The 21,933-nt window shown below is 51.0% G+C and overlaps 1 protein-coding gene across 6 annotated transcripts in view; it reads right to left on the bottom strand.

Moving 5' to 3' along the window:
- SMOC1 (SPARC related modular calcium binding 1) overlaps positions 1 to 21,933 on the bottom strand; it is a 164,729-nt gene that overhangs the window by 3,395 nt on the left and 139,401 nt on the right. For all 6 annotated transcript variants that reach the window (XM_049113302.1, XM_025442533.3, XM_025442536.3 and 3 more), the window contains exons 8-11: positions 16,475 to 16,667; positions 15,839 to 15,921; positions 14,158 to 14,263; positions 4,716 to 4,960 (exon numbers count right to left, since the gene is read on the bottom strand). In XM_049113302.1, the coding sequence (XP_048969259.1) occupies positions 4,716 to 4,960; positions 14,158 to 14,263; positions 15,839 to 15,921; positions 16,475 to 16,667 (627 nt within the window). The remainder of the gene's footprint in view (positions 1 to 4,715; positions 4,961 to 14,157; positions 14,264 to 15,838; positions 15,922 to 16,474; positions 16,668 to 21,933) is intronic.

Here is a 21,933-nt window from a genome sequence, read left to right as displayed (position 1 = left end):
GCGAACCCACAGCTCAACTGCCCCGTCTCCCAGTTACGCTAACATTCCTAAGGCCTGAGAACGAGCGACAGAACCCAGGGTGGGTGAGGCATGGGGTAGATATTGGTATGTCCGATTGTACAGATGAGGAAACAAGCCCGGAAAGAGAGTGATGGGCCCCGGGGCCGGCAGGCGGGCAGGGACCATCCCACCTGGCCCCGCATCCCATCATCACCTGCCCGTCCAGCAGCGCCTGCGGTCAGCGGTGAGCAGAAAGGTTCCCACACGGAGACAGGCGCCCAAGCGTGCTGCCCACCGCGCACTGGGAGAGGAAATGCACCCCGGGCAGGATCCGCCCCGGCTTGTGGAGGCTCGCGCTGATCCTTCACCCAAATCCCGTCATTCACCCCCGGGGCACCGTTACATGATAGTTGTAAGATGACCACATTGTCCCCGGGTTATGATGGTGGAACTGAGACCTGGAGACGGCACAGCTCTTCTGAGTTCAGACCCGGCTACGTCCTCCCAGGGCTGTGCTCTGAAGGGGGTCCAATGCGGGGGAGGAAAAGCCTGATCCCAGGGCGGGCAGCAGCCTCGGGCAATGCCAAGGGAGGGTTGGGATTTTTCACAAATGGAGGAAACAGTCTCCAGCCTGCTTGCCTCATGGGACGGTGACAATCATCCTGATGCAGATGCTTTATAAACTGGGAAGGACCAGCTAAGAAGGCCTGGCCCTCGGAACGTCTGACCCTTCCGTGCTGTGCAGACAGCTCAGCTCCCCAGTCAGCAGTTTTAGTAACAACACTTGTGTTCACGAAGCATTTCCAGAAAACGCGGTCCCTCAGATCCAACGCGAGGACACTCGTCCCTAAACTGCATGTGCTCCCCCAGCCCCCTGGGGCCCCCCATCTGGCATGCAAGCCCCTCTCAGCCCACCAGGGGGCACCGCATGACACCAGATGACCAACGCATGGGCTCATTCCTCACATGCCTTCTACCCAAGTGGCTTTTCTTCAGCTCCCCGGGAGCAGAGGGACCCAGAGAATCTGCCTTCAGCCGGTGGGTGTGTTCCTCTACTACTACCAATTCCTTTTGTGCATTCACCACAAGCCAGGTTACTGGGCTAAGCTCCTCACGTGCACCATCTTGTTAAATCTTCACACCAGGTCTATGAGACAGACACTTTCATCTCCATTTTGCAGACAAGGAAACTGAGGCTCAGAGAGCTTAGATGACTTGCCAAAGTTACAGGGCTAGTGAGTGGCAGAGCTGGGATTAAAAGCCAGGTATGTTTGACTTCAGAGCTTCTGTTCTTACCCAGGCCCCCAGCCCTGCCTCCCCTATGCCTCTCACTAATCGTCCTTTCTCCTGCAGGTGCTGCCTGCTTGGAAACTATGGGTCTCCCCGTGTGTTTCCTCTCGGCTACCTGCCCTGGCAGCCTCTACTCCTGCTCACGCCACCCCCACTGGGTCTGCTCCCCCACTTCTCCAGACTCACCACTGGTCTTGTCTCCCTTGGCCTTCCACCGAGACTGGCAAGCAAGATTGGCCTGCTCACCCAAGGGACCATCTTCAAACACTCTAGAGTCCTTCTCGTGGAGGAGACAGCATGCTCGCCTGGACATCCTGAGGCTGGGTGCAAGTGCCAGCTTGCTACCTCACGTGTGACCTCTGATCTCGACCAGAGTGCTATTCCTCTCTTGGCTCATCTAGACACCTCGACTGCAAAATGGGCTGAGGGCACGTGCACACACAGATGTGCTCACACACACACGCAGATATGCACAGAGAGACACATGTAGAGACACGTGCACATGCATACAAGTGCACAGACCATGCACTCAAGACACATGCCTGCATACACAGACATGCCCCAGGGGGACATGCACAGACGTGCCTATGCACAAACACGTGGGGAGACACGCACACCTGACGCAGGTACCCCAGCCATACTTTCAACCAGGCAGTGCATTCCAACGTCAGCAAGGGTCCCAGAAGCTCTTAGGCCTCTCCTGTCCCACTGCTGGGTCTCAGGAGAGAGGTGAGGGTGCTGGGCCATACCCCGAAGCACTTTAGAGGCCTCCCTGGGCAAAGCCGTGGAGGTAACTAGAAACTAACCCTTGTCCTCAGCGAGGTCTTCCAGGGTCAGCAGACACCCGGTGCCTGGCAAAGCTGTGGAGAAAGGCTGGGAAGGCCCTTTCTGCTCTGTGGACAAGAGGTCACCACACTCAGCCTCTCCTTGGCATCTGTGTGCTCTGTAGACTAGGGGACTGAGGGTAGAGCCGTTACAGATCCCTGTGAGTCCTTCCCTCCTCCATCCTTAACATGCTCCTGGGTGAGCCCAGGGTCTACACTAGCACTGGGTGCCCTCTTTCCAGTACTGGTCCTCTGCCTGTGCTCTGAGAAATGAGTGTAAGTGTGTAAAGTGTGATGTCGACACAGGGGGCAGCCCCTCACCCATGCGTTCACTCGGCTGACAAGGATGTGATGGTGCCATGCATGGCCCTGGGGCGGGGGGGCAGGGGGTGGCGCTGGAAGACTGCACTACACATGGTATGTGCTGCTGGTCAAGGCAATAATCTTAACAGTGATGCTGAACTTCTATCAGGTTCCTTCACTGTGTCGGGCACTGGCTAAATGTTTTCACTCCCTGTCCCACTGAATCAGCACGACAGTCCTATGAGGTAGATACCATGGTTATTCCCCTTGTACAGATGAAGACACTGAGAGCCAGAATGGCTGGGTAGTTTGTATATAGTAAAGGAGCTAGTCTGTGGCAGAGACGGGGTTTGAGTCATGACATTGCGCTGCATCCTGGGGACTCAGAGTACTGTGGGAACATGGAGAGGCATCCTCAATCAGACAGGAGTGCCCAGAGCGATGAGCTCACTCACCCAGGGTCACAGGCCCCAGAGCCAAAGCCGGAACCAGCTATGGAGGGGGTGGATCCCAAGACAGGGTACCTAGTGGTAATTCATCCACTTCCTGTCTACCCTTTGGGCTCACGGTGTCAGCTGAGGATTAGCACCAGGAAAAGCCCTTAGGTTTTCTCCCTGGGCAATGTCAGCCTTCTCATAGCTTCCACTTCATATAAATGAGTTCTCCTGCATGAAAGAACCACCCATCCTTCAGGTGCATCCAACTTGACGTGTCCAAACCATGGTGTTCCCCATCCCCCTATGCCTTTCTTCCATGTTGCCCAACTCAGCAAAGAGACTTACCCCCCAGTTGCCCAGACCAACCTCCATCCCTATAGCCACTTGGTTGCCAGAACGGCAGGTCTCCCTATCTCAAATCCACCCACTTCTCCTCACCCCCACTGTGCTCTCCTAACTCGAGCCTCTGTCATCTCAGGCCACAGCCTCCTGAGGGAACCCTGCCTGGCATGTCTGTGACCCCATTTCCCATCCTGCAGCCTGAATGATTTCTTTAAAGCAAAACCAATCCCATCATTTCTCTGCCTGAACCCCTGGGACGGCCCTCCGCTGCCCTTACGAAGTTGAGACTGTCCCCTTGTCTCCTGTCTGCCTCCTCCCCCCAGCACCTGCCACCATCAAATATGGATTCCAGTCACACTAAGGCCTCTCAGTTCCTCAACAACTGTCCCCTCACCTCAACACCTTCACTCTTCAGTCGCCACTGCTTACAACACTCCTCCCTCCACTGAACCCTTGGGCCAACCAACTCCTACCCATTCCTCAGGTATTGGCTTAGACTAGGGGTTGGCAAACTTATCTGTAAAGGACTAGGTAGTAGATATTTTAGGCCTTGTGGGCCATGTATCATCTCTCATTTGCTCTTCTTTTTTGAAAATTACATCCCTTTTAAAAATATAAAAACCATACTTAGCTCACAAGTCATACAAAAATAGGCCATGGACTAGATTGGGCCTTGGGCCTTAGGTTGGTTTAGATATCACTTCCTTCACAAAGTTTTCCAAGGCTGTGTGCCCCTGAGCTAATTTAGGTGCCCCTACATATGTTCTTACAATACTCCGTACTTGTTCTATCACGACAGAGATAATTAGGTTTTTGCCAGAATCCATGTTTTCCTCTTTCCAGGCTCCCAGCCTTCCTTATGGTGGGGGTGTGGTGGAACTAGTGGCAGTTCCAGCCAGTGAGATAGGAGAGGTGATGTGTGTCACTTCGGGACTGGCCCATTAAACTCCCCGACGTGCACTGCTCCGTGCTTGACTCCAGCTGGCCAACTAGGAATGGAAATGACCCCCAGGGTGACCTTGAAGCCACATAATAACGATGGTGGAATCATTCTCGGCCAAGATCTCAGAGTGACTGCACAGAGCAATGTCCCTCCTATTCGTCCCCCTACACACACATACACACACACACACACACACACACACACACACACGACCTGGAATCATGCTGAACTATTTACATGGGCGAGATGAACAAATTTCTCCTGCATTGAACCATTACATCTGTGGGTCTACTCGTCACTGCAGCCTGGCCTATCCTAACACACACTCTCAGCATCATAGCACTTACCACAGTGTCTGAAAATGTTTTCCTATCCATCTCCTGGGTAGACTGGAAGGACAGGGACCTTATCTGCTAGCTCCTTCACTGTGCCAGGCATCTAGCCCAGGGCAGAACACACTCTCCTAAGTAGTTGAATAAATGAGCACCTGGGCTCTCACCTACGGGGGGAGCCCTTGGTCCTTGTGTGCGGGTGGGAGGGGAGGCCACAAGTTCTTGAAGGCCAGCGAGCACTCACCTTCTTTGCTAACACCCAGGCAGCCCTTCAGCTCAGGCAGTGAGATGACCTTGTCCTTGTTCAGGTCACAGTAGTCAGTGAAACGCCGGGCACACTTCTTGGGCTTGGCTTTCTTCTTCACGTAGCGCTTGAAGGGCTTCATCTCCCGCTTGTTAATGTCGTTGCTACTGTTGCTGTCCAGCTGGCTGAAGTACCAGCGCACCACTCGCTCCTCCAGGGTGTGGCTGGGGTCTGGTTCGGAAAACCTGGGCCACAGGCAGACACCCCCACCCCGGTGATCACCACTCAGGAGCCTGTAGGGACTCTTAGCCCCACGGCCAGTCTCTCCCAGAGATGCCGGGGTCCTCCTACTGCACTGCCAGCAACCGGGAAGAAATGGCTCTTCTGAGCCCAGTGCCTCCCAGCCCTGCTCAGCCTGTAGCAGAATTGAGCCATCCTCTCCAGCTTGGTTCTCCAGACTGGAGAGTCTATATCTTAAGGGTCCCCAAGTAGGTCACCCTTATTATGTGAGCCTGTCCCACCCTCTACCATCGCCAGGAATGTTCTGGTACAAGATGGGTGCTCAATATATATTGGCTAGATTTAATTTACCAGAGTTAACCACGGCTGCGGTCCAAGTTGTCCTCCTGGCCTAGTGTTCACTGCCAGATAAGTTGCTGTTCACACATTAACTTGTACACTCAATGAACATGACTATGGGAAGAGGTGCTCTGAGCATGCGCCACAGCCAACACCGGGCCAGATTCTGGGAGGTGTTGCCCCAGCCTCAAACTGCTCGACATCTTGGTGAGACAGAGCCAACTTATTAGGCAGGGACAATTCACTGTGAGGTTCCCACAGTCCATTTATACATGGTATATAAAGGGGCAAAACCAATGCTTTTATGTGTAACTGTGCACATGCCCTACCCATCCATTTTATTTACTTATCCTCTATGTCCCCCTCGCAAAAAACATTCAGGCTGCTAGATAATATTTAAAACTTCTAGAGCCAATGACAGGTCTGTTCCAGAAAGGGTGACTGTGGCTCCTGCTCCCAGGGCTCGGCACGGAGTAAATATGGTCCAGGCCCTTGTGTTCAAGATCCTGGGCAACCTTCCCTTCGCCGGGGGAATAAGGCTGAGGTTGGGAGACCAGTGTCTTCAAATACTTAGTCTGCAGGACACTGAGTCAAACTATAGTATCACCACGGATCAGAAGTGGAGGCAGAGGGTCTCACTGTCACACAGGGATCCTGGCCCAGGGCTTCTGGGCTGCCAGCACATTCTAAAACTATCTGGCAAGAAAAATATCCAAGGCTCTTGCCAATACCTTGGGGCTCTTCCCTGGGGGTTTGCTGAGTTTTCCAGAAAGGAGGGGACCATCTCTGACCCCACCCTTGTGAAGGAGCCAGCAAACTCTTTCCCTTTCCCACCCCCAAGTGACCTCAACGTTTAGGGGAAAAGAAGTTTCATTACCACAAAGAAGCCAGGCATCCCTGCTAGAAGCCCATTCCTAATTAAGTGCACTGCAGTCCCAGGCAGGCCTCCCTGGGCATCCTGGGCTGATTCCAAGACAGCACAATTACTGGATCTGCCAGCTGGACTTCATCCTGACAGGTTTAATGCTGGGAGTACCTGGGAAAGGTGTGAGGGACCATCTGCCCCTGGCTCTCTGGGAACCTGCCTAGTCTATCATGGAAAGCATGCTCAGAAGGTCTTTGAAACAGACGTGGAGTTGTGGAACTCAGATTTTTGTTTCTGCCAGCACATGGTATTTTGGTGCTCCTTCTGTTTTACCCACAACATTTGCTCTCAAGCCTGCAGGGTATACCAGATGAGCAGCAGAAAAATTCTCTATCAAGATGTTCATGATGCAGGAGGGAAGGTGGCCGGCTCCCTCTCAGAGCACCCTGCCTGCCTGTGTTCCCCTAAATGAGAGGGAGGCCTAGAGCTGCGGAGGAGAGCCAAGAGCCCCAAGGGAGGTGCTCCAGCCATTCCCACTGAGAACTCTCTCTCTGGGCGACTCCCGCCAGGGGCCATGAGAGCCCCATGGCGGCAAAGGCAGCTCTTTCTTTAACCTTTAGGCTCAGCATAGCGTCATGTCTACCTAGAGGCTGGAATAATAAAGCCTCAGTCGCTGAGCCGGGAAGGGATGAGGTCATCCCGCCCAGCCGCCCTGCCAAGAGAGGCCCACTGCCTCTGACACGTGTTGCTGGGGCTCCTGCCTGTCCTGTCCAGTTCTCAGCGACTCCACTGAGGGAGCTCCCATACCTTCCTTTGGGCTGGTCCATGCAAGAAGCAGCTCTTCTCCCCACTTTATAACTTCTGGGGATTTCCTCCTGCACAGAGTGACCATCATTTGGCTCCTGCTCCTTCTTCCTTCCTTTTCTCCTGACTCCCTCCTGCCCTATCTCCCTTGTCTGATGGGTCCTGTCCTCCTCACTCCGAGGATACTCACTTCCCAGGGAAAAGCCCTCCGAGGCCCCTCCAAGCTGTGACTCTGGTTCCCTCAACCCTGCCACACTGTCAACCTGACCTGTGGACCCCAAGCGTCTTGCCTCTTCTTCCTTCTTCCACAGCTAGTATAGGGCTCCCTGCTTCTGAACTCCTCTAATTTCCAGAAACCTACATCCCACGCCCACTCTTGATAACAGAGCCCAGCTCCACATGTGATCCTGGCAGTGCCAGGGTCCGACTTTGAAACCTAACACTTTGCCCTGGCCAAGCTCCAAGTGCATTTAAAGCAAGAATTTCTTAGCTTTGAGGGATCACGGACTCTTCTGAGAACCTAAATGAAGCTATAGTCTTCTCTGGAACAATGCATACGTACATAGCACTCTGCTGAATTTGGGGGTTTAATGGACTCCCTAAACTTCATCCAGGCTCATGGACTCCGGTAAAGAATCCTTGATCTAGAGGGAGGAGACTCCAGCCATGGCCCCAGAGAATGGTCAACCATAAGCCTTCTGGAAGGAGATGGGGCAAGACAAAGGGTAGTAGCTAGAGGGTCCTCCATACTTCCAGCAAAACATAATAGAAAACTACTGAGGGTATTTAGTCTATACTCTGAAACCAAGTTTCTGAGTTTACAACAGCCTTAAGTCCCTACCATACTTCATACAAGATCAAGTCAAGACGAGATAGATCAGAAGTCCAGGTTTAGTCAAACCAGTAGGTGCAAAAGAAGAGCCTAAAGAGGTCTCAGTTAGCTAAGGAGAAGGTGAGATTTTTCCCAGGGGAGTGCTGGATGGCTGGGGCAAAAGGGCCTCCCCCAGAGTTTCTGAATCCTCTCAAGCAATCATATTGGAGCCCCTTCCATCACAGTTAGACTCCCTCAAACTTACCCCTGACCTCAAAGCCATACCCCACTGATCCCTCCAGCTCTTGCAGCCTTCTAGAAGTATTTTCTAAAAACACTGGCAACTTGCACTCCTAGCTCTAGGCTTACTTACACTAGCATCAAACCTCCAACCTTTCTCTCATATATGTACACACCATCCCTGCTGGAGATCATGACTGCTGGAATCCAAATCTGCTCATCAGGCAAGGGCTGGGGACCCTACATCAGAGTTCCATAAATCAGTTCACATCACTGGTGCATGCCCGGGGCTTCCCTATAGGCGAGGTTCCACCTCTGCTAGAAGGATTCATTGAGTGTGTAGAGTTATCCAAGCCTCCTTGGATGTGTGGTATGTGGAAAGTTACATTCAAAGGATACTAAGGGCAGCCCGGGGGGCTCAGCGGTTTAGCGCCGCCTTCAGTCCAGGGTGTGATCCCGGAGACCGGGGATCGAGTCCCACGTCAGGCTCCCTGCATGGAGCCGGCTTCTCCCTCTGCCTGTGTCTCTGTCTCTGTCTCTCTCTCTCTCTGAATAAATAAATAAAACCTTAAAAAAAAAAAAAAAGGATACCAAATTCCAGATTTTGGAAAAACAAATCCAAAGACTGATGTCAGCTCTGTCTCTGGGCTGTTTTGGTGGCTGTCTTGTTGACTCCTGCCTCCAGGGAGGAGGAAGCCCACTCAAGTTAAGTTCCTCCCGGGACTGGCCCCACTGAGTTGTCTCCCAAATTGAGAGGTGACAGGTGCTGCCCATCTTCTGCAACACTTTCAGTTTTGCTTCTGCAGCCTAATCCTGCCAGGCCTTGGCTGCAATGCACAGCTGAAGAGCCAGCCCCATTCGCCACAAGAAAACTTGCTTTGGCCAAGATCTTGGGCCTTGTTCTGCTGTCCCAAGCAGTTTTAAAGAAGGTGAGGTGGGATGGCCTGGAAGCACTAGCCAAGCCAAGCAGACCAACTGAGCCCCATCTGGAGTGGGGTCCAGGCCCTGCCAGCTGTGCGGGCGGGTGGAGCTGGGAAATGCTAAGTCAGCCACATTCCAGCCTCTTCCTTACAAGGCCATCAACAAGTAACTGAGCTGGGCAGGAAGGAGGGAGCCACAGTACAAATGGTCTCTCCTTGGGGGACCACAGGAGGGGCCAGAAGGCTCACACAGTCCATCCCATGTCCCCTCAAAGTTGACTTTCTCTAGGGTGAGACGGAAAAAGGAGAGGGTTTCCTCACTCAAGAAGACTCTGCCAGCTGGGATCTCAGAACTCTTCCTTTGGATCTGATAAATGCTAATGGGTGCCATGGGAGGGCTGATGTAAGGGGAAGCTCTCCTCCTGGAGCCCTGGTGGGCAGAACCATGAGGATAAGTCAATCATCCCCCAAACCTTCACTGAGAACGGCCATCCTTCAGTGATACTTGCAGGCTGCCCCTCCCATGCACTAACCAAAGATGTTTCCATGGACACCCCATTCTACTTTGCCTATTCTTAGATTTGACCAGTACCGCTTTCTCCCTGTAAATCACGCTGGTAGGCCAGAAAGGGAAGCAGACATCTCCCCTCCCTGCCATGTCCTATAATTAATAAGCCTTCTTCAAACCTGATTAATTTCACCACAAAGGCTCCCTCAAACCATTCTTTCCCCCATAGCTGTAGTGTGGCCTCCCCTCACCTATCCCTCTGATGATAGCTATAACCTTCCCACCTCATCTTGCTCTCTTCCCATCCAGCTTGCCTCAAGCTTTCAAGATGATTTTTCAGAAATGCTCACTTAATCATGGGCATCGTGCTGCCCTTGGCATGAATTGCAAGGCCTGGTGTGATCTGGACTCTGCCCAAATCTATAGCCTTACCTTTTGCCTGCCTCCCAGATTTAAGTCATACTTCTTCTTCTTCTTCTTCTTCTTCTTCTTCTTCTTCTTCTTTTTTTTAAGTCATACTTCTTATGACTCTTTGCACAGGTCCTACCTGGGGCCCCTCTGCCCCAGTCCATCTCGGTTGGTCACACATGAAGATGTGGCTCAAATGTTATCTCCTATATAAAGTCTTCCCTCTCATGCCCACCCGCTACTGAGTCCCTGTGGCACTTTCTTGGCCTCTATTAAGACACTGACTTCATAGTGTGATCATGGGATTATATACCTCTTCTCTCAACCAGACCAAAGCTCCTCCAGGCCAGGGACTGACTATGCCGTTGTCCCCGGTTGAATCCAAAACCCAACACAGAGCTTATGCCTGGGGAGAATGGAGATATAAGAGTTTGTGCAAAGCCAAAATCTCCAGGCCCGACAGATGGTAGGTGAGGAGAAGACACGCCTTCCTTGTCCCTTCTTCCCACTGGCCCCAATAATGGTCAGCCTCAACTACCAGACCCTGAGAGGATGTAAGAGGGATCCGAGGTATCTTCCTTGACTTTAGCCTTCTGTGCCTAGAGTCTCAATTCTGCATGAATTCAGGACCAAGGCCAAAACCCAAGAAGCCTTGATTCCCAGATCCTCTTCAACAGCCCTATTCTAGATGTGCTGTCCAACCTTCAGCGGCCCTGTGCCTTTGCTCTTTCCTCATAGAAGAGTGCCTGGCCAGGGCCCACCCATACGGTGCCCCAAGTCTCTTGGGCCCATCCAGAGTGCTGTTGGGCCCTGATGACAAAGAAGCACCATGGTGAATTTGATGGCTAGATTTGGCCTCACAGTTTGTCTTGCAGCAGTCAGTGAACTCCAGGAAGCCTTCTCAAGGCATGCCTCTCTGTATCAAGTAGGGATCCATCCATCTAGCCACTCATCCTTCTAGCTGTTTATTCATTCAGCAAATATTGATTGGTCATCTACTATGTGCCAGGGACTATTCTGAGTTCTAGGAATACAGCTGGGAAGAAGGCAGACAATGTTCCTTCTCTATAGAACTTAAATTTTCATTAAGTAGGGGTGAGACAGACAATAAACAAGCCAGCAAAATATAAGCTAGTGCTTGGCTGAGAAATTCAAAAGAGATGTGGTGATGGAGTGTGACTGCCAGCCCCTTTGGACTGGTTGGTTGCTACGAAGGTGACATTTCAACAGATAATCGGGGACCATCACTGGAGGATGGGGCCTCCTATTCCAGGCAAGGGCAGGCAGGAACCCCAAGGGTTCAGGTTCAAGGCCTGTTTGAGGAACTGAGAAGGACCAGCAGCAGGAGCACAATGATGGGAGGGAGGTCATGGCCAGTGAGACCCTCCTGCAGGGTCAGTTCAGGTTGGAACTAGAGCCTACCCTAAATAGAATGAGAGACTCTGGAGGGCTTTAGACCCAGGAAAGCTGGAAAGCCTGACAGCAAGCAGCCTCCCCGTACAAGTGCTTCTCTCTCTTTCTTCCAGGCTCCTCAACCTCCCCGGCCTCCAACCCTCTTGCTGGATTTCTAAACTATTTCTTGGTTCATCTTGCCTGTCCTTTGATTACGAGTGTAGCCTCTAGGTAACACAATTACCAGTGTGGTTCAAACTTCATTCCCATCAAAACCAAACACAGTTTGGCATAATAGGAGCTTAAAATGAAAAACATGTTTAGGAAAGAATTTTTTTTAAATTTCTCCCAACTCTGTAGTACACCTAAAAAAGAGGGTTTTCAAAAAGAAAAACAACAACAACAACAACAAAAAAACCTCTTCCCTGAGGACACATTGGTATTAAAAACATTATAAACTTCTTAGTTTTTATTTTCTGTAAAGATCACTTCAGCCTGCGATTTGAGGGCAAGGCATCAGTCCTGATGTCTTCCAGCTGGTGATGGGGTGAGAGGGACCTGCCTGTGTCCTCAGCCCCTGTGGAGCCCTCACCCACTGGCCCAGGACCCAGCTGGGGTTGGTACTTTCCTGGTGCCTTCAGTCCACCTGGGGCTCAAGCCAGACCATGCTCAAGGGCCCGTCTCCCAAGGCAGCAAGTGGGACCAACTTGAAATCTCGTTTCTTCAGGAGTGCTGCAAGAGCACCAGGCAGGCTCTCTCAGCGGCTGGTCAGAGCCAGCAGCACTGGGGGGCTGTGGGTGGGAAACACCCAGACTTGGCATTTTTAAAAAGAATTTATTTATTTATTTATTTATTTATTTATTTATTTATTTATTTATTTGAGAGAGAGAGAGAGAGAGAACACAAGCAGGGGAGTAGCAGGCAGAAGAAGAAGCAGACTTGCCACTGAGCAGGGAGCCCAGTGCAGGACTTGATCCCAGGACCCTGAGATCATGACCTGAGCTGAATGCAGATGCATATCACACTGAGCCACCAGAAGCCCCCAAACCTGGAATTTTTTAGCCCATGCTTCCTTCTGGGTACTTTTTCCATTCCCATCTAATAAACACAAATATCTCATTCCCATTTTTTGCATGAAACAACAGGTATTTTTTTCATATTCTAGGCATAAATAACAAAGGCATAGAATACTGAGTAAGCTCCCTCTTCCTGGGAGACATGGATATGTTCTCTCAACTCAAGACACCCCATCACTGAGCACCATCAGAGCACCATCAGCAGCCTCCGATCAGTTCCCATCTGCCAGCCTGTCAGACTCTGTCTCCATCTTCTCAGACTTATTTCTGTGCTCCTCGTGGGGAGGCCTGATTCCATCCACAGGGTGTATGCAAAACCAGAAACCAGCCTGACAGCTCTTAGGACCACAGGGCTGCTGAGAGTAAGTGCACTGGACCAGCAGCTTCTGAGTGCCACCCAGGAGGCAAGCTCTGCACTCACTTCGATGTGACCTAAAATTAGGTTTTCCGGACAGACACCCTCATTTGCCTTGGGATGCAGTACCACTGACAGCTGAGCTTGGAGCCCTGGTTCCCTACGCCAGATAGATACCCTGTGGTTCTGCTGATTACCAGCCAGGCAGCCAGGCCTGGGCCTTTCATCGTGGTGGCACTCCTTGCCTTGCTGATGACAGCTCTGCCTCTGAGCAGATGTGGAGGGATGAGGCCCCCTTCTCTGGTGAGCCTCAGAGCTCAGAGGCAGGCTGCCCATCCCTGCCAAACATGTGTACTTCCTCCACTGCTATAGGAACCTGAAACCCCTACACACACACACACACACACACACACACACACACACACACACCCCTGCTGTGCCTCCCCTCTGGCTTCCTGGTTGCTGGCTGTCCCTTCTGTCTCATCTGTTGCCACTCTCCTTTCCTCCTCCTCACCCCATCCACTCCAGCACAGCCATCCTGGACTACAGATGTGCACTTTCTTAGAGCCACAGTATTCTTTCCATTTTCCTAGGGCGGCTCTCCTTCTTTTACTGTTTAGGTCTTACCTGTCCTTCAAAAATTCAGCCTTGCTATCACCTCCTCCAGGAAGCCTTTCTGATTCCTTCAGACTGAGTTAACAAACCCTTCTCTATTCTTCCACCTGTTCTAGCACTTAGCACGCAATTTGCAAGTATCTTTCCATAGCCTAGTATCCCCACTAAGCTGCAGGCTCTGAAGACACGAACAGGCCTCACATCCCAGGATTCCCAGTCCTTAGACCAGTGCTTGGTGTGCTGCATATGTTCACCAGGTGCTGAATGGGTGGGTGGATGGATGGATGGATGGATAGATAGTTGGACGGATGGATAGATGCATGCATGTTCCAGCCATTGACCTAACAGGCCTGCTTGGTGAGTGCCAGGATACTGGTCATGGAGTATGTGTATCTCAGCCTCATGTCAGGACTGCCTCAGCCTGCATGTCAGCTCCTAACCTAAGTTGGATTTGAATATGGCAATGTCCAAGCCCATTGCCCAGAGCCCTTGGGATTTTCAGGAAGCCAAAAAGACACAGGATTCCTGCCTTCTCAGAAGAGAAGAAAATCACCAAGTGCTCTGTACTCCCTCGCTGCCCCCATTACATGCCCCTTCTCCGTCCTGCTACTGAAGACTCTCACCCCAGTGCATCTACTCCTGAGACTAAGGTACTAGAAGTCTCCAGACACCCTGAACCTGCCTGTCACTGGGTAACTAAAAGGTAGAGACAAGCAATTTCCAAAGAACAGGGAGGGGAGAAAGTGGGAAGATTTCTGGCAGAAGGTAGGCCCAGCCCTTGCTCTGCCTAACTTCCCTCTCTCCCAGCCTCCAGAAGCTTCTGCAGTCACACCTCCCGCCTCCGCCCTGAGTCCTGCTCACATTCTCACCTCCCACCTCCAGTAGGCGCTGCTGAGTTAATGGCCTGCACCATGTCCGTGGTGAGGGCATCCAGTAGGCTGGTGATAAATTCCATCTTCTTCCCTTCTGGACAGCCTGAAGGATAAAGTGAGATTTGAAGGCAGCTGCCAGGTAAGTAATCAAGTAAACAGCTTCCTCAACTGCCACCATTTCCCAAACCTCTCCAAATCCCTCTTGTCCAGCCAAGTCCATTCTGGGAACTGTTTACTGCTCAGATGGGTCTCATAAACCTCTGCAGTTCCTCTCTACCCAAGGCCCACAAGGGACCATCAGAACAAACAGAAAATAATACTTTCACTTTTCTTCCATTCCATAAATTTTTGCTGAGTAGCAACTGAGGCATTGTGTCAAAGGTTAGAGTTTTGGTATACAGGGTCCTTATCCTCCCAAGATCAGAGCCTACGGGGAACTCAAGCTAGTTCTGGGAGAGTCTGACTGGGCGGTCATGTTAAAGTGTGAGCAACACTACTCTCCCAGGAAGCAGCAGGTACAGAGGGGGCACAAGGGACAGAGTCAACCCCGAGGGGTCAAAGTTGACTCAAGTAGCCCTACCAGTGTATCTGTCCCAGAACCATCTCCTATTTTCACTTCTCTTCTCATCCAGCTTAGATTATGATAAAGCATCCCTTTGTTTCTCGCTTGCTCCTTTGCACTGTTCCGGCAAAACTCCAAGTCCTTGCTCTGTCCCCTCTGAGCACCTGTTACAGCTATTTATACAGGCTTGTATTCATTTATTCGTATATCCTCTGCTGTGAAAGTCCCATGTAATTCTGATCACTTGGTCGTACCCAGTGCCTGGCACATAGCTAGGATCTCTGTTCATAGTTGATGAGGGGATGGCCAGAAGGAGGGACCCCGGCTTTGACGACACCAATCTTATTACAGGGTGGTTTTTACAACCCTCACCGGGAAGCCCCTGGACTTTCAGGAGCCTCTGTTTTCAGCTCTTACCGTGGAGTCCTGATGGGGAGTGGGAAAGTGGCCCAGCTCTCCTCAGCTCTGATCCAAGGTTGTGCTTGCTAAAGACTACAGTGTTCCAAGCCACCAATATTTAGTAACCTTATTATAACTCACTGGCAGAGAACGCTATAAATAAGAGAAACCCATCACAGCAGCTGGTTGTAGGGTCTGGGGCCCCTGCCTGCGTGTCTGGCATCACATCCCAGTGAGAGTCCTGTGCCACTGGGATGATTGCAAAAACACTGTGCAGGGTTGGCCATGGATGCTGCCCATATTCCTCGGGACAACCCCTCCCTGAAGCCATCCTCTCAGCCTGGGGGGAAAAGAGTCCACAGCCCCCAGAACACTGTCCCAATCACCCCAGGATAGATAAAGAATTGCAGGATTGCGAGGACAGGATTTTAACCTAATGACTACATTTCAAAGATAAAAGCTATGAGTGAGGAGAAGAAACAATGTGCTCAAGGGCACAGGAGTATAGGGACAAATCCCAGGCTAGATGCAGATCCCAGGGCTCCTGTGATGCCCCACCAGCACCACCCACCTCCCCACCCCACCACCTTCCTCCATCCTACAGAAGGGGAAGCAGAGCCAGAGCAGAAGAGGGAGCTGCTTCTGCACAATAGGAGATAGGAGGTAGAAGAGCAGAAAGAGGTGAGAGCACCAGCAAGGGGCAGCCTTGTCTCCCACCTGGCAGCTCCCTGTCCTTGAAGGGATCATCCACCTCCACGCTCTTGGCCCTGGCATCGCTCTCGCAACTGGGCATCACGTAGCTGGGAAGAGAGACACGGGGTGGGGTGTGGGGGGGGTGGTAGCGAGGAGGAGCCAGAAACTGAGCCCTCCGGAGCCACTGCTAGCAGCCCAGGGCTGGCAGCAAAATACATCCTGCGCTGTCCAGCAGCTGCCAGGCCATCCCAGTAGCAGTCTTCCACTGAGACGTGTTCAGGCATGTCATTGTCATCACTGAAGCAGAGTGATGTCACCTGAAGTCTACACTCTGGATCTTTGGGATCCGTTAAACCTAGTGACTCAGACGGGGCGATAACCTCCTAGCCAAGGAACTGAAGTTCAGCGGGGTTACCTACTTTTCCAAGGTCATCCAGCTAGAAAGGGACGGAATTGTGACCAGAACCCAAGACCCAGGTCTTTCCACCAGAACCTTATCTGCCCATGAGCAGACATGTTCTCATGCCTTGATTTCTACCAGGCCAGGCTAGCAGGGCAATGTGAGGCTAGCCTAACAGGAAGCTGCTTCTCCTACCGCAAGGTCCATCTCAGGGACTGGACAGGCTCCGGGGGGCAGGGGGCAGGGCTGGGAGGGCTTACCGTGTGGAGGTCCCGGGCAGTGGGCGCCCCGTGTCCACCAGCACACACCAGCAGTAGCCAGTGGACTGGTGGCATTGCACTGGCTTGTAGAGCCCCCCGGGGGCACACTCGGGGATGACGATGCCCTCCCGCGGATTCTGCCTGGCCTCTTCCAGGGCACTCTGCCTCTCCTGGTCACACGAATGGACTTTCTCTGCAAGAGAGGATGCAGCCTGTGGTGACCCTCACTCTCGCGGCTCATCATTGCTGCTTTCTGAGCAAAGACCCAACCTGGCTCCAAGGAACTGGTGGCTGGTGAATCATCACGCAGAGCAGTGGCTCCCACCCCAGCCCACGGTGGTGGTGGGTGGTGGCGGGGTGGCAGGGGGTGCGGCTGGAGGCCCAGAACCTCCCTGTGGCCGCTCCACGGCCAGGGTTCATTAGCGTTCTCACCCGGTAGGTTCCTCTACCCCAGCGAGCCAGCCAGGGGCGGACTGCAGGGCTGCTCCTTATCTGAACAGCAGTTTGCCCCGGGGGTGGAATTTCCTGACTGTTTTCAGAGTGGTTCCTGCTGATGCGCTGTCTTCTGGCTCCGGGACAGGCGAAGGTGCAGGAGCCTGACCCCTGAGACCTGACAAGCTGACGCGGAATGCCTGTGTGCGTGGACACTCTCCCAAGCCCAGACACAGCAGGACAGAGCCACGGCTGCCAGCCTCGGGGCGGCGATGCTCAGTGCCCAAGAGGCGCAGAAACACCACCCAACCCCACTCCTTCCCAGGCTCCAACAGGGCCGGGCAAAGTAGGCTTGACAGGGCCGGGCCCATGACACAAGGCTGCTCTCTCCAGTGGGGGAGACAAACGCCCACAGGAAGTGTCTACACTCAGCTCAGCAGCCTCAGGCAACATGTGAACACGTCTCAACAGCCAGACGTGGTTTCCCTGAGCGAGGCTGAGCCTACGTGTGGTGCCCCATGCCAGGCCTGGCCAGCTCGAGGGCCTCAGCCCCACAGGGCCCCTGGCCCCAAAATTCCACCCAACAGCCCACCTGCCTGACTTCCCTTTCATGCTTGGTGTGGTGGTTGTGTCCTCTTTTGTCCTTGCATTATTAAAAAGAAATCGCATTGGGTTTCTTTTCCAGGTATGAAGGAAATTGTGAAGCACCCATAATCTCACCAAAGTTAAACACCACCTTCCCTAAACTTTTCTTTTGCACAACAACATGAAAATACATATGCACACACCTACTTGGTTTTTTGTTGTTTTTGGTTTTGCTTCTTCTTCTTCTTCTTCTTCTTCTTTTTTTTTTTTTTTTTTTTTTTTTTTTTACAATAAAAGGGATCACAGCATTATTACTGCACTATTACTTTCTTTGGTCTCCTTCTTTACTTTATCATATCTTTATTTCTTTCACGAACATGATTCCACAACTTTCCTCTTAAAGAGAACTGGAACAGTCTTGGGCATCTCATGAAATGTTAGGTGCGTTATAAAAATACCATTCATAGAGCCAGGAAGTTTATATCAGCAACCTGGAGACTCATGCTGCTCCCTGAATAGCACAAATGGTCAAAATAACAGCAACTTAGCTCTAAAGGAGCCAAAGCTCTGAAATAATAGCTCCATTAATGATCCAAAAATGAGCAGTACAGATGCTTCAATCAAGCAGGTGTACACAGAGATGCAGAGCAGCCCAACGCTGTCTTGGGGAAAAGTCACACAATGGGGGAAAGATTCTTTGTCTCACTCCAAAGAAAAATGTTGAAAAGCAATAGCCCAGTGATTCTCCTTGTGGGGGAAGGGAATGTTTCCTTAGGGGCATAAAAATATCTCAGGGTCAGGAGGCAAGTATGCAGAGCACAGTCACTATGAAAATATAATTTTGAATTTGGAAAACCAATGAAAAAAAAACCCTACTGTTTTTATAATGTAAACCCAGCAAAACTAAACAGAATCTCCTTGGCTAAAGGAACAGGAGTTTACAACAGTTGACAGATCTGAGACTAGGGATTCTGACCCTGATCAGAACCACCACCGGAGCAGCCTCTAGAGGCAGCTTAAGTAAGAAACAGAAACTGATCGGTTGATCGGAGACATAAAGCTGGCTTGAAGGCCTAGGATTTTGACTTGGGCCCCTTCCAGGGATTATGCAAGAGCTTTTCAATAGCTCCCCCAATCCCAATTTGGTTACCTTATTTCCCGACCTCATGTTTCACGCCCTGAGAAAGGCGACAGAGGAGCAAAACCAAAGGAAAACAGTTTTCTACTGGCACCATGTTCGTGTAACAACCTCTGACAGAGGCTTTAAATTAAGACCCTCTGGGCCAAAATTCTAAAGCCATAAATCAGGCTGAAAGCAAGAGGCAGAGAGAGTGGGGGGGAAACTCCCCCAGGGGCAGGAAGAAAGATAACCTGACTTCACACCACTGAGGATCCCGACACTGCAGAAATGTGGAGAGAAGCCATCTAGGAAGAGGCGGCAACCCGTGGTGTGGGGGCCGTGGGCAGACCCCTAAAAGTCCGTGAAGGCTGCCCTGAAACATTTACAGCCAGCTTCCATGGAGGATGCGCGGAGCTCTATGGAGAATAAAAACCACTCAAGTGACAAAGCTGGCTAATTTGGAAAAATGGGGGCTGGTGTGGAATCAGAGAGAAGGCTAAGAGTAGGTTTTATTGCTTGTTTGCCTGTGTGCTTACTACTTTGTGACAGGCCCTGAAAATTCCAGATGCCCCACTAAGAGATAGGAGACCATTTATAATATCACTAACCATTTGTGAAGAGTACCCAGAGAACTTCCCTTCCAACGAGAGAAGATCTCCCTTAAACCATCTTTTATACTAATAATAGTCAAAGCAAGTATTCACTGAGTAATATGTGCCAGGTGATTGACAAAGGCTTTGCCTGCCTGATCTCTTCGTCCATCTGAGCTGGGCACTATTAGTACGCCCATTTTGTAGACAGAGAAGCTGAACTTTGGAGGGATTCATGATTCTCCCAAGTGCACTCAGCCAGAGAGAAAAGCTGGGACTGCAGTTAAGGGCTGCTGACGTCGAGTCTGGTCTGGCTAAATTTTAGACAGAGGTTACTGCCTCTAATCATTTGCTCTGGGAGAAAAATACATTTATTTGTAGTGTGAAGTTCTTCAGATCAGACGCTGTGCAGACCACCCAAATCTGCTGCATCTGAAACCAAGTGTGTAAAATCACGTACTCGTCCATTAACACAGCAACAAACTATTTTTCTCAGCCTAAATACTCCACACATCTTGTGATCAAGTATTTCTCCCTCTTTGCTTTAGAACTGAAAACGTAAAGCCAAATTTGTCACTTACCGGCCATTAGAGAACACAGAATGAATACTAAGAGCTCACATCTATTTCAGGGCTTATCGTGCGCCAAGCTTGGTACCAGGCACTTGACTTATATTAACTCACTTCAAACTCATCACAAGCTTTGAGATTGGTGCTATAATTACCCTCTCTGAGCAGAGAAGGACCCAGGAACACAGGCTGGCGGCACGGCTTTCTCAACGTCATACAACTAGGAAGTCACAGAAAGTGGGTTCCCGGCCCGGCAGTCTCCTGGGTTATGCTCCCCACCCCTCTTCAATACCCTCTCTCACAGCCATATGTGAATCTGATTTTTCTTCTCATCCCAATTTTTTCTTTTACTTGGTGTGCTAAATGATTAGAAAATGGCTTCAGTGAATTACACCTCCTGGTATCCATGCTCTTATGCAGACCCCTCCACATGGATGCTGACCTGCTTTGACCATGGAAAGGGCAGGGGTGACGGTGTACTTCCAAGCCTAGGCCTTCAGGGGCCTTGAAGTTCCACCTTTCATCTTCTTAGAGGCTGCCCTAAGACCAGCACATAAGGAAGCCAGGCCAGCTCACTGGAAGATGAAAGGCACACGGAAGAAAACAGGAGTTGCTCTGTCCGCAGCCAGTGCCAACTGCCAGATGTGTGACCTTGGCCATTTTGGCCACTCCTGCCCCATGGACCCTCCAGCTGGATGAGTCCAGGAGTGAGCTCAGATAGAGCCAGTCAAGGAAATACCCAGAAAATCCACAAAAAACATTAGAAAGGATAAATTATTTTTGTTGTCAGCCATTAAGTTTTGGCAAGGTTTGTTACATAGCAATACAGTGCAAAACACCTAGACTTGTCAATTCCATCTTTATCAATTTACCCCTTATACTGAGGATTTCTGTAGCCCTCTCATTCCCTTTAGTCAGTCAATCAAACAATCAATAATAGATCAATCAATCTGTTATTCCTTCAATGCTTCTCCAGAGGTCATGCAAATACAAATCAATACATACCAAGAGGCATACACTCGTTCTGTATCTGAGGACCCAGAAGCCAGCCCCATCCTCAGGGCCATTGTTGCCTTCTACCCTACTAGGTCACCTCCCAAATGAACCTTGAAATTCACAACTATCAGTTTTCCCCACGTACCAAGAAGTCACCTTGCGATAATGCAAGACAAGGGGTCTACTTCAAGGGTCTCTTCCTAAGCCCTTGGTTCAGAGAGGGAGCTTCCCAGAAGGAGATGCCTATCACTTTAGAACATCCAGTCTCTGCTTAAGAAAGTTCAGGAAAGGATGACAACATCCGAAGTTCTGGCCTGATGGTGCTAAGAAGGGCCAGGCTCATCTGCAAATACTTGAAAGGCATAAGCAGCAGCAGAGAGGAGCAGTTGGGGCTGTCCAGGGGGCATGCAAATACATGACTGCATATTCCCACACGCTCTTGCACCCCACCTTCACGATCCAATCCCAGATGGTACCAAGGAGAGACAGGAGCCAGGTCATTCCTCACCCAGCAACTGTGCTTCGAGTTTCACTTACAAACCTCTGACTGCCTGAGAGAAGAAATACAATAGAACAGTATCGCCCGGAAGAAATGAGGACACGGTCTGGCCCTTGCCACCAAAAAACACACAGCCTTCTCTGCCCCCACCTGCTCTAGCACTAGAGCAAAGCAGACCTGAAGCGGGGCTGGAGGGCCGAGAGGGGGACAGGAGAGGGAGGGACCAGGCTGAACCAGGCAAACCCTAAACCCTATCTGCAGGCCCAGGGCACGGGTTCTCCTATGTCCTGCCAAGACAGGATAAGCATGGAGAACAGCTCTGTCTGCTATGACTAGCCCCTGCCTCTGTGCTTCTCAATTACTCGTGGTAATTAGGAGCTAAGGAGTGCGTGGACAACCTAAATCCTCAGCTAATCCCCAATTCTGATTTTAGCCCAGAGTGTATCCTTTTGTTCTGGGAACTTTTTCTTCTTTATCATTTTTTTCCTTTTTTTTCCTCTTTACTTTTTTCTTTTTTAAACAAAAATGGCCAACAAACATAAACATTAGAAGATTCGAGTTTCAGGTTCTTGGGCTGGTCTTCCTTTCTGGTTGCTGCCTTCCAGAAGAGGAGCTGCTAAAAGAAGGAGCAGAAAGAAAAGCTGAGACGCTGGGTAACCTGAATCAGC

This window comes from Canis lupus, chromosome 8 (assembly GCF_003254725.2).
Source record: "Canis lupus dingo isolate Sandy chromosome 8, ASM325472v2, whole genome shotgun sequence".
NCBI classification, from domain to species: Eukaryota; Metazoa; Chordata; class Mammalia; order Carnivora; family Canidae; genus Canis; species Canis lupus.
The sequence above is the reverse complement of the archived record's forward strand: the minus strand, read 5'-3'. Positions and strand labels throughout refer to the sequence as shown.